The 12,953-nt window shown below is 32.8% G+C and overlaps 3 protein-coding genes across 4 annotated transcripts; 2 read left to right on the top strand and 1 right to left on the bottom strand.

Annotated features, from left to right (window-relative positions):
* The first annotated feature begins 726 nt into the window (after positions 1 to 726).
* LOC140833539 (uncharacterized protein At4g22758-like) lies at positions 727 to 2,218 on the top strand. 2 transcript variants are annotated; one of them, XM_073197870.1, is made up of 3 exons: positions 727 to 1,190; positions 1,433 to 1,643; positions 1,923 to 2,218. In XM_073197870.1, the coding sequence occupies exons 1-3, from the start codon at positions 852 to 854 to the stop codon at positions 2,171 to 2,173; spliced, it is 801 nt and encodes a 266-aa protein (XP_073053971.1). In that variant the 5' UTR covers positions 727 to 851; the 3' UTR covers positions 2,174 to 2,218. The 2 variants fall into 2 exon arrangements, with proteins under 2 accessions (XP_073053971.1, XP_073053972.1); XM_073197871.1 differs by having other exon boundaries at positions 728 to 1,190; positions 1,433 to 1,631; positions 1,912 to 2,060.
* A 601-nt stretch (positions 2,219 to 2,819) lies between these two features.
* Positions 2,820 to 5,594, top strand: LOC140834611 (protein cornichon homolog 4-like). The gene is made up of 4 exons (XM_073199623.1): positions 2,820 to 3,099; positions 4,203 to 4,384; positions 5,106 to 5,228; positions 5,335 to 5,594. The coding sequence occupies exons 1-4, from the start codon at positions 3,028 to 3,030 to the stop codon at positions 5,375 to 5,377; spliced, it is 420 nt and encodes a 139-aa protein (XP_073055724.1). The 5' UTR covers positions 2,820 to 3,027; the 3' UTR covers positions 5,378 to 5,594.
* A 3,059-nt stretch (positions 5,595 to 8,653) lies between these two features.
* Positions 8,654 to 9,759, bottom strand: LOC140834610 (germin-like protein subfamily 1 member 13). The gene is made up of 2 exons (XM_073199622.1): positions 9,556 to 9,759; positions 8,654 to 9,361 (listed from the first exon to the last, which is right to left on the bottom strand). Exons 1-2 carry the CDS (start codon positions 9,674 to 9,676, stop codon positions 8,796 to 8,798), a joined length of 687 nt encoding a protein of 228 aa, XP_073055723.1. The 5' UTR covers positions 9,677 to 9,759; the 3' UTR covers positions 8,654 to 8,795.
* Between the last annotated feature and the right edge of the window lie 3,194 nt (positions 9,760 to 12,953).

Genomic DNA, 12,953 nt, shown 5'->3' with positions numbered 1-12,953 from the left:
TGATCAACTTTATGTATAGAAACTCATCATAATTAAGTCTTGTGTGATGAGTGAAAGACTAGTCATGTTATACTTATAAAAAAAATCTCATTTTCACTATCTGAACTTGATCTGAAAAATTCACTATCTGATTTTTGGGTACGCGAAAATTCGGATAACGTCGGACACTCAAATTTTTAGTGATTAAAGAAAATCCTTCATCAGTATGAAAAAAACACCTGATTCAAAATGGGGTTATAAATTTAACATGGTTAATACTCAATGGCTACCATTATTTTTCAAAAATTTAATTATCAATAAAGGGGTACTAATGTTTTTTTTAAAAAAGAGAGAAATTCATTTATGTTGTAGATGATAATTGAAAATGGCATATTATATTAGAAAATGACATAGTAGAGAACATTGTAGTTTTTATATCTCACCTGCTTAATAAATAGAAATATATAATAAAAAATCTAGATTTAATTGAATGTATTTATATATATCTAATAACTAAAAATAAAATTAACGTTCTACCCGATTTAAAATATGACTAAAACTTGTATGAGACGATCTCACGTGTCATATTTGTGAGACGGATCTCTTATTTGGGTTATCCGTAAAAAATATTATTTTTTATGCTAAGAGTAATTACTTTTTACTGTGAATATGAATAGGCCATCTCACAGATTAAGATCCGTGAGACAGTTATAACATGAGACTCATGATGTTAACTGCATCGCACGCCACCGCCACCCCTCCGCAAATCGACCCAACCACCTCTTTCAACAAGCAACTTCCTTTGTCACTTTCATTCCCCACCAATACATATACCACCACCCTTTTCCTGCAACCCCCCAATTCCTTCATATATGCGCGAGAAAGTTCTGAGGAGAAGGATTCCGGCGAGCCGGAGGGAAAAAACTAATTATCACGGCACACCCAGGTCATCTCAGTCTTTGGCAGTTCGTCAGAGGATCAAGCCTGCTGCTGATAGGAAGTTTCTGGAGCCGTCCAAGTACGTGAGTATTCTGAAGAGAAGCAAGTCGGAGCCGTCTCTGCTCAAAGGAGTTGGAGGGAGTGAGACGGAGGCCGTGGAGAAGGTGGCGGCGGAAGAGGACGAGAGAGTTCAGTGTCGGCCGGTAACATGGGTGGATATATTCACTTCACCGGAGATATCGACTCCTCGGTTTCCTCGGAAATGCTATCAGGTAATTTAGATCATTCTGGGATTAGCTGTCTTGTAATGTATGGATTACGATCGAGGATGCAGTTCATAACAATTTGTTTGGTAAAATTAGTTAAAATATCTCAATAACGTAAACGACATATAAATAACACCATGTTTGGTATTAGTGTTACCTCAAGAAAAACGATATATATATATATATATATATATTAGTGATGAGTCATAGAACATAACTAATTAGTGATGGTGGTCTCTACTGTCCAGAAAGATGCTAAGGTTGTGGTGAATGTGACTGTGGAGGGAAGTGCTGGACCGATTCAGACTTTGGTGAAATTGGGATCCAACGTCGAGGAAACCATAAATCTCGTGATAATAAAGTACAACGAAGAAGGACGAATCCCTCCTCTGGATAAGCATTCGGCTTCAACTTGCCAATTGCATCAATCTTACTTTAGTCTTCAGAGTAAGTTTTCACGTTTGTTTATTAACAAAGACTTTGTTATTTTAATGGTTCTATCAGCGGAATTAGCAATAATACATCGTTTAGATTTAAAACAAATACAAACCCAATTCATTCCACTGGATTGCCTTCAAAGCGCCCAACAGCCTAGAGGTTGATGGCACCATGTGTCAAATTATCGTTGCTCAGAAATTCATTGCCTCAATGTTGTAGCATTTTCAAATTAATTTCTATTGGTGTCCAGAGAATTACGGGTTTATTTATTTTCAATGTGTTTGCTCAGGTTTGAGCAAGTCGGTTTGATTGGCGACATAGGCTGCAGAAGCTTTTATCTTAGGAAATACAGCTGCAGTGATGAACATAACGCTAACAGTGAAGAAGACGTTTCAAATTCTTCGTATCAAGTCGACGTTAAATTGAATTCGAGTGGCAGTCGATCGACCATCTGTTTTACTTCTTTATTTTTTTACCGCAACATCGAGAAAATTATTCTAAGAACTCGAAGATTTTGTGATTTTTTCGGATGCATACCTTGTATTGGATAATTATGTACGTTTATGTAATTTTATGAATGTGAATATTTATATATATGCCTCACGTGTTTTATTTTATGTTTTTATTTTTGTCTTATTTCCTCTCTAGTGAAATGGTCGGCCAGGTCCTCGTTATTTTGTCGAAATTACAGAGTCCAAGGATGTATTTTGTCAGTTTGGTCCAAAATTATAATTGGTTTCGGCAGTTGCCACAACTTTTTTTATTTGAAAATAAAAAAAGTAATATTATCTATACTTCTATACTATTATATTAAGTGTGAGAGTATTATAATAACTACTTTGAGGACATCAAAATATTTAATTTCATAATTACTCTTTTTATCATACTTAAAACCTTTTCAAGTCACTCCATATTTTAAATAGAAAAAAAATCAAAATAAAACTTCCTTTTTAAATCGAACAACTTTTCTAAATCGAAAATAATTTCTTGTTAATTATTTAGTATTATTTAATCAAATTAAAAATAATAATAGCACATGCAATACATTTGTATTTTTTACTAGTGTGTAGAATAATCGTCCCAGAAATGGTATTTTTAACTGTATAAATAGAATATAATTGAAAAAAATGGAATAAAATTATGAATTTTTGTTAAAATGAATATTATTTATATTTAGCAGACAAAAGAAGTAAAAGTGTCTCAGAAATCCTAAATGCGTTCCTATTTCTTCTACTTTACCTTCCATTAGGGTTACTGCCTACTGGGTGGAAGTCCAGATCAACACCTATTCTCGTCTTTCGAGTAAAGCACCAGGGGCACTATACGCACCCGGCGCTAGCTATCATATCTTTGCCCATCTCCCTCTATCCTCCGCTTGTATTTTGGAAAATTGAATAAAGAGGATATGGGGGATGTGTGGGCGTGGCTGCTGTTCTTCTTCGTAGTTGTTGCTCTACTCGTTATGCTCGTTTTCCAGGTTTCTTTATTCAAAATTATATCTTTTTCTTGATTTAATGGGTTGATGTGATGTCGAATGATTATCAGAATGTTTTCTCCTGATGTGATTGTGGATTTGATCCTATCAATTGGGTCTTTTGGCGCTGTGATTGTGAATGTACTTTGTTCTGCTTCGATTTTTGGGATGAAGTATTAATTTTTTTTAAAAAAATAGTGTTTTCTTGAAATTGGCAAGAGCTTATTCGGATTTGTGGATAATTTTTACTTGTTTTATTGTTCATTCCCGAGTTTATAGATGTCTTTGTTTTTTCCGGTAAAAGAAATGATTTTTGACCCAGAACTTGTGCTTGGGTATTTTCAATAAAAACTATGTTGTCTTTTTTATGCCAATGGAAGATGACATCTTGAATCAGCTGAATTGCCGATAATGGTTTTGTTGGAAACATATGTGGTTCCTTAGGTTTTTTTTTCTCTGAACTATTTGTGAATTAGTTTATAGATATTGGCTATTTCAAATGGCTTGAAGCAAAATTTCATGTGGTGAGTTTATGAAAGATTTTATTTGGATTGAATATTGCTTGTGCTGCCATGCAGTCAGCGAATAATTCCATGGTCTCATGGATTTTTTTCTTGCATGAATATGTACATATTTTAAGTTATAGGCCAACTTCTTTGAGGCCGCACTTAAAGTGTTTGTTTGCTTCAAATGCCAATAAATATTCTCGTGAGTAGATGCAAATTTTGATGGTGACTCTTATCTGAAGAGTGGCCATATGGAACTGCAGTCTATACTCTATAGTGTTTAGTGACCTATATATATATATATTTTTACTTAAATTCGAATCCTACATTCCTACTAGAAATGGAAATCGAAAACTTTAATGGAATAGTGGAATTGAAATCTTTCTAAATATTTGAAGTTTTTTACCGCTTGAGCTTATGACAAGGGGGGATAGAACCTGGAATTTAATCATTTACAACTGAATGCTATCAGTCATGCTTCAGTTACCTGTATTTACTTGGTTGTGGTTGCAACCTGCTGATGGAACTTATTCAATTGATTCAATTTGTTGGTGAAATGTATTTATACATGCTATCTAACCATTTTTATATCTAATTCAGCTCATGTGCTTGGCGGATCTAGAGGTTGATTATATCAATCCATATGACTCTGCTTCTCGAATAAACTCGGTTGTTTTACCAGAATTCATTACACAAGGAGTTTTGTGTGTCCTCTTCCTCGTAACAGGACATTGGGTTATGTGCTTTCTCTGTCTTCCATACCTCTACTACAATGTGCGATTGTAAGATCACTTGGCCTTTGCTTGAAATTCTAGTTACTTGAATCTGACGAATAAATACATACACCCTTGTAACAGACTACCTCATTTTTCTCTCCGTATTTCAGTTTGCTGATTGTCTGATAACATGAAACATGTTTTTTGAGAATGATATTTTTACGATTCTATTTTTATAATTTCATAGACTTTCTATTTATGTTGAGAAGTTTACGTTCAACTTGTAGGAGAAAAACTGTATATTTTTTCAATTTTTAATGTTCTACCCGAATTGGGTTTGGAACTTGAGCTAAGATATTTGTTTGCTATTTCTAAACATGAACTTTGGCCATTTTTCCCACCCCCATGAATCATTTTAGACCATAGTCTACTCGAAAGAGATGAAAATTATGTTATGAAAGAGAAAATTAATGTCAATAACCTCAGGCAGTGATAAAACAAAGTTGTTTTAATTTTGTGCTTACCAGAGTCAGAACAAGAACAATGTCTTGCGGTCATTATGATATATTCTAATGAAACAGATATTGTGGTAATACAATGAAGAATTGTACCAATCATCAGAACTTTGAACAAGTAACCTCTCCATGGTCAAAAATAGTTTGTTTGATGTTTAGCACAGGTTATATAAAATTGACCTTTTATGGTTTTCATATAGTTCATCATTTCATATAGTTCATCTAATGATGGATCGAGCCACTCTTTTTGAGTTATTATTTTATTGTATCAGGTATGTTCGAAGGCAGCATCTAGTAGATGTAACTGAAATCTTTAATTTGCTAAGTTGGGAAAAGAAGCAACGGCTTTTCAAGCTTGGTTACATAATACTTCTTCTCTTCATGTGTCTGTTCTGGTAAGTAAAATGATGCAGCATCTCTAATCATCATTAAAAACTGGTTTTGATCTCTCTCGAGCCTTGTTGAGATTATTGAATTTATCATAATATTCTCTACATGTAGGATGATTTACAATGCATTAGAAGATGACGAGCAGTCCCTATAAGTTTTCCGAATCATGCCACGGCTAAAATGCGAGCAGTTAAATGTGAACTAAATTCATAGATTGATATTTTATTTGGTAGCATGCAATTGAATTAGTTTGTAGTTGAATGCAAGATGTAGTTAATCCCTTTTTTTCTGGCATTTCAAGCTCTCTTTTATTTCGCACCTGTAATATTTTACGAATATTTCGTTTTCAACGTTCAATTTTTTCCATCGAATTGTTGGTCCGGAGATCTTGTTAATCGGGGTGCGTCTTTTTTTGTTTTGGAGATGGTCAAAACTTAAACTTGACAAGTGTTTTGAACCTAACGTGTTAGTTCGGATAATCATAATTTTTTGCTACATCAATGATAATTTACTTGTTCGAGGGTAGAGAAAACGTTGATCGATTCTTTTACTTGCATTGTCGACTTTCAAATATTTTAATTATTCATTCAACAAACTGTAGAATTTACAGATGAATTCGTGGATATTACCGTCAATCATCATATTTGCGTCACTGATATAAAAAGATGAAGTCATGAATTTGGACGGCGATTGATGATTAACTTAATTTGGACTACCTATTTTATAAAATAAAAATGTCAAAAGGATTTATATTTTTTTTATTTGTGTAATACACAAAGACAAACGTCACGTTAAGGTGAATAGGTGATCAAGCTCGTATTTAGGATGTTGCTTATTTCAGATTCACTCGTCACACTTGTTTAATTGGATATTTTGAACTCCGATCCATCAATTTAAAAATCGATCCCCTTCTATTTTAAGATTGCTCAAGAGTAGTAAATATAGTGAATCCTACATTTTCACATAGTAAAACCATTCAAAATTTATCAATATAATCTTTCCATGAGATACAAATTTATACCTAGACATGGTTCGTTACAGAATACCGATTTTTCCAAATAATATCTTATATGGTACCAAAAAATTCGGTATCAAAAAATAATGCCTCTACCGTATCGAAATTTTGGTATATCGTCATGTCGGTGTACCGAAATTTCGATACGTACCAAAATATTCGGTATAATGTTACATTCAATATGTTCGTTATTTTGCGGTACGGTAAGTGTGGTGTAACGGAATGATCGTTATTTTTTCTCACCCCTATTTATAACCTGTCTATTCAAAGAATGTCACACACACACACACACACACATCTTGTGCAGTATAAAAAATTTGAGTTACACATGCAATTACCTTGAACTATAAATTTTGATAAAACGAAAAATGATCAGTCATATTGTTGCTATCAGAGCCAAAGACACAAGTTTCATTATAATGGATGAAAAAAAATATAATTATTGGAAGATGAATTGTTGGATAAAATAATTATCTCTTCAAGGAAAATGATTGAATCGTGATGCTTACTACATAATTAAATATAGTTAACGCCAGTGTGAATTAAAAAATAAATATATTTAAGTAGGGAAAATATATATTCATTATTCAGCCGGTGACTATATTAATTGTTTAATTAGGGTATATAAAATAACCTGCTACGTTACTATATAGTTAAATATAACTAATGCCGGTGTGAATGAAAAAAATAATATATTTTAGGAGAAAGATCAATTCAATTGGTGACTTTATTAATTGTTTAATTAGGGTTAGTTAACAATTAGTCATCTCTGAAATATATTGCACAACAGAAAAAAAGATTTATTTAGTTCCAAACGATATGGATATATGACGAGATAAAAAGTGCACTAAGGCCCAGTTTGGTAAGTGTGATTAAGTTTGGATTGTTAGATAATCTTATGTTTGGTTCCATTTATAAATTTGAGATTGAGTAATTGTAGGACAATTTCTACTGTTTACCAGGGCAAATGTATCCATGCTTTCAGGGTGGATTAGTTTTATCCGAGTGGACTGAAAAAAGAAATGACCATAATAGCCTTTACCGTGAATAAAAAAATTGCAAGTGGGTGAGTCTATTTCTTCTAAAGAAAATCGCTTAGCGACGGTTTGTAAAAATCCTTCGCAAATAGCAACGATTGTTTTATAAACCGTCGATAAATGTCAAATTAGCGACGGTTTCTCAAAAAAGATCGGCGACGGTTTCTCAAAACAAGATCGGCGACGGTTTCTCTACATCGGCGACGGTTTCATGCACTAATAAACCGTCGCTAAATGTCAAATTAGCGACGGTTTCACAAGATCGGCGACGATTTCTCAAAAACAGCCGCTATTAGCGACGGGTTTTCAGAAGCCGTCGCTAATTTTCCGGCAGGAAGGAGACCGTTTCCGAACGGCCGCCTGCCGCCGCCACTATCGCCGTCGCGAAGGAGAAGGGCAATTTCGTCTCTTCATCAAAAAATTCAAAATTATCCTACACTTAAAAATCGTACCAAACTTAATATTATTTTACACCATATATTACAATCCTACCACAATCATTTTCTTCATCATTTACGTACTAAACATTAGTTTATCATATCCTTCCAACCAAACGTAGCCTAAATAATATAGCAAGCTTCGCTTGTTGTAACGCGATGCATATCGGAAAACGAAGTTTTCTCTTGAACAAAGTTTATTTTCGGAAATTTTTATTTTTATTTCTACAGCATTATTATATTTAATACCAAACTCCAGATATAAATTTATTTATTTGCTAGTATTCAAGCAAAAACAAGAAACTTAGACTTCAAGTAACAGTCCCTTCTCAATGCACTAATCAATACTGAACTAATCGTCCAGATGAATATATTTCAATTCCGATTGCTTGAAAATGATTTTATTTGGACAAGTACTTTAAAAAGATTTTTAGTATTTTATAAATGAAAAAACTTAAAATGTGTTTCGATAAGATTTTTTGTAAAAAGTTTTTGAAAAAATTTCTCCAAATATAATTTTTAAATAACATTTGAGATATGTTTTGTGTATTTATAGAAATAAAATAATGATGTAAATCAAAACGTATTATTTTTAACATTATGTTTATAGAAATAAAATAATGATGTAATTTTTTTAACATTAATTTATATAATAATCATCAAAACATATATTTTTTAAAAAATAATTTTACTTTTATAAAAACGTTTTATTACTTGTCCAAGAAATTGTATTTTTAAAATTTTAATTAAATGGTATCATACTGATTCGTCATATCTATATTTCCCAAAAAAAAAAAAAATCTATATTTTCAAGAATCTCAAGTGAACCAAATTTAATCTATCCGAACAGTGGTGCTTGTTTACTGACTATTTTATACTTTATCAAAAGGAATTGTAGCTGTAAATTGCAATGGCATAATTAAACCGACGAAAAGAGATAATTAATAAAATCTTAAGCACCCAAATCAATTGTATATCAATCCATATTATTTGTTAATATCGTAACATCAAAGATTGTTACTCCTTATTACACTGAAATAGAAATGAAAAACAATGGAGCTTTGTCTTGCGGTTTGGTTTATTTTAGTTGTTGTTCATCCAAAATTGTCCTTGAAGATGCTGAATCACATTCTTGTCAACCTGAAATGCCTTAGTAAGAACATCAATAGAAATCGGTGGTTCGGAGCCAAAAACAGCATTTGCAATGGTGATGACTCCAGGGTTCTGACTACTTAATCCGGCGAATGCGACGACATTGGTTTTTCCGGTGTTGAACTGAAAATGAATGAGGCCTTCGGGGAATACAAACACATCTCCTGGATGCAATGTCTTGGTAAAAAGCTTGTTCTTCTGGTTTTGATTTGCTGGGTTTGAAGTCACGAACCCAACGTATAGAGTACCTTCAACGACAACGAGAATTTCTGTGGCACGAGGATGCGTGTGAGGAGGGTTGAGCCCATATGGTGCATAGTCGATTCGAACCAATGAAATGCCCAAAGTGTTGAGCCCAGGAATTTGGTTTACATTAACCGGAGTAACCCTCGAGCCTAATGCATTCGATGTGTTTCCGGGCTTGTTTAGACCCTTGAAATAGAAATCATCTGCTGATACCATATTTGGGTTCTTGCAAATCTTCCCGTTCACAAACACTGCATCATACATATAATTGTGCATGAACATACATGCAAGGAAACCGAATTATGACTAATAATGCAAACAAAATGGTATAAAGTTTCGATAAGTTGATCAAAATAATCCTATAACAGTAAACATTAATATAACTTCGATAAAGCTAAAAAAATGATATTTAACTTATTCGTGAGAACATCATGGAATAAATTACCAGAAGCCTTCGAATCGTCAACCGCAACACAAAAGTCTTGAAGAGGACTAGGATCAGATGCAAAAGTTAATGAATATATCAAAGTTAATACCAAAAAGCCAAGAGAGATACGGATGGCCATCTTAAAAAAGCAGTTAGGAATGGATTGCACTTGCTATATTGCTGCTGAAGTGTTTGAGCTTGAGAGGTGGTTTGAAATGCATTAAAATGCAAGTGTATTTATACTTGAAATGTTTGAACAAGTCGAATGGATTTCCTTAATAAACAAAAGAATTGAACTTGTCCTAATTCATTTACCTGCAGAGTTGGATAACCTACCCTTTCTTAATTTCCCAACTTTTGACTACTTCGATTCGTTAGTTAATAGCTTAGTTTATACACAACCATTAGTTTATTGTTTTATGTAGATTTTATCAGCAGTGACTCGGTTTATTTATGGAAAGGGTCAATTTTCACAATATTTCTCAAATTGTTTTCACAAGCCTTCAGCTTATTATATGCTTAAATTTAGAAATTCAATTAAATCCATTTACATAGGTTTGATGATTCATTCAACAACCGCACAATTTATACATACAATATTTGTTATAGTTCATCATGTTGCATCACTGATAAAACACTATAAATTATGAATTTTGACTACGATGATAATTCAAAGTAATTTGGAAATGTGGAATCAATCTTTCACATGTCATTTAAAAATTTATGTACGTAGAATTTTATTTTTTATTAGAGTAACAACAAGACGGACTTTGAGGTGATCCAAGTCGAACGTATATTTGTTTTCTTACTGATGATTTAGGGTAGGGATGTAAACGGGTCGAGTCGAGATGGTTCGGCTCGTTTATGATATATATAGATTCGAACTCGATTCGAGCTTTTATCACAAACTCGAGCTTGACTTGTTTTTAAATTATTAATCTCACGACTCACGATCTGATCATTAATAGCTCGTTTATCCTCGTTAAACGAGCTCATTTTTTAGCTCGTTAATCAAAATAATTTTTAAGCTCGTTTTCGAGCTCGTCGAGCATTCTTAGCCAAAAGATCGACTAAAATATTAAATTTAATGGGGCATGCTTCTCATTTTATAGTGTTTCAATTACTTTCATTACAATCATATTTCGATGTGAGATAATACAAATTATTATTATACACTCAAGGCCCGATAAACTAGTTGAGCTTGAGCTCGACATAAATGAGTTGAGCTCGAGCCTGAGCTCGCAAATAGGCTCGCGAGTTTACGAGCTGAGTATCTTAAGTTCGATCTATACTCGATAAGCTCGATAAGTTTAACGAATGATATCAGACGAGATTTTTATCGAACTAAGTTTCGAATAGCTCACAAGTGGTTTGGTTCATTTATATTCTTAATTTAGGATTTGTCGTATTGAAATTAACAACATTTATAATTTAGATGCTTCTGAATTTCATAATTTAAAATCTATCCTTTTTTTCAAGCATGTTTAAGAGGAATATGGCGAGCTTTAATTTTTCACATAATTATTATTAGGAAAAAATTTAATTTTGGTCCAGTAAATTGCATGTTTTCATTTTTCGTCATGATATCAGACTATGGTCCGCTAACTTGAATTTTGTTTTCGATTTAGTCTTTTTTCATTTAAGTTCTCATGTAGTACAGTAAAATGATGATGTTGCACTAGAAAATGATGGCGTGTCATCGAAAAAATTTTATGTATCAGATTGCATGTCAGCACTCCGATAAAAAAAGTTACTAAAATTGAAAAGAAAAAAGTGCAAGTTATTGGATTAAGACAATGAATTAACATGACCAATAACATGATATAAAATGAAAAATTGGCAATTAAGATCTTTAGATTATTACGCAGCAACTGATTAAATAAAAGATCAGAGAGATGGAATTGTTGGCACCATTCCTAAATATTGTCATCCTTTCGTTGATCAATTCTCCGAGGATTAATTATTTTGAAATGAGAAAATTAGGAACATGCATGGCCGGACTTATATAGGCGAGATTTAGTGGGCAGATGGGATTACCACGTTATCTATATGGGGTTTGTTCGTCGTAGACACTCTGACGATCAAGTCAGAAAATAATCTAAAGATCTTAATTGCCTTCATGATAGGATGAATGACCAAGATTTGTTCATGCATATATAAGACCCACTATTTTTTTTTGAAATTATATGTGTGGTAAGATCTTACCCGTTGAAATAAAATTATTGTAGTGTCCACACAGCTAAGATCTCATCTGCCATTTGGTCCAATCAAGGTCAAAATTACTGGGCCAGCAATAGAAATAGAATCGAGCTGCCTCAGGACAGATAAATTTGAAAAATCAAGTATAACATTTCGTCCGAATTCAAACAATTTGGGACTTCCCACGTTCGCCGGAAGAAATATACAGAGGATATTTGTTTCCCGCCGTCATTCAATCTTCGACAACAATGGTATTCTGATTTTTGCTGAAGGTTGGATTATTCATGGAGCTCTATCTTCTCATATAGCAGAGACGGTGGCAGTCAAGGAAGGATTGAAGAAAGCAATCAACTTGAGATGGTCGAAGGTGATAATTTCTTCAAGAATTCATGTAGCAAAGATCCAACATTGTAGAAATAATGCGAATCAAGTGGCGAATGAATTTGCTTGACTTGCAGAATTGTAAACATTTTGTGTTTTCAAATACTATTCCATTTTTTATAGCCAAATTTGTTTCTATGGATTTATCAACCTTCTAACCTAATGATTTTTTTAGCTTAAAAAAAACTTCCAACATAAAAACATATTTCGAACCCAATTACCATCCAAGTTAAGTAAAACACATAACATCATGAATTTATCAAGTTTGATACATTCATATCAATAACTTGTGTGAAATAGTCTCACTTATAGTATTTTATGAGACATATCTCTTATTTGAGTCATCCATAAAAAATATATTATTTTTTATGCTAAGAGTATTATTTTTTTTTTTTGAATATCGGTAGGATTGACCTGTTTCACATATAAAGATTCGTGAGACATCTCACGAGATACCAGCTCCAATCTCATATGGCTAAAAAGCCACACACATGCCAATATTTATTTAAACCATAAAATATTTTAACATTTACCACATGTGAATAATAAAATTACGGTTTAATTTTTAATCCTTCTTCGTCCTGTTTTTGGGTTTTATTTTTATTTTTTGTCATAATTAATGTTTATATGAGAGTATGCCGCCCAACTAAGAGAAGTGATTACTCATCCTGTCATCCATTTTGTTTATTTCTATTTCGTCGAATTTCAAATATTTTAATTATTCATTCAACAAACTGTAGAATTTATAGATGTATTCGTAGATATTACCATCAATCATCATATTTGCATCACTGATATAAAAAGACGGAGTCATGAATTTGGACGGCGATTGATGA

This window comes from Primulina eburnea, chromosome 6 (genome assembly GCF_022965805.1).
Source record: "Primulina eburnea isolate SZY01 chromosome 6, ASM2296580v1, whole genome shotgun sequence".
NCBI classification, from domain to species: Eukaryota; Viridiplantae; Streptophyta; class Magnoliopsida; order Lamiales; family Gesneriaceae; genus Primulina; species Primulina eburnea.
The sequence above is the reverse complement of the archived record's forward strand: the minus strand, read 5'-3'. Positions and strand labels throughout refer to the sequence as shown.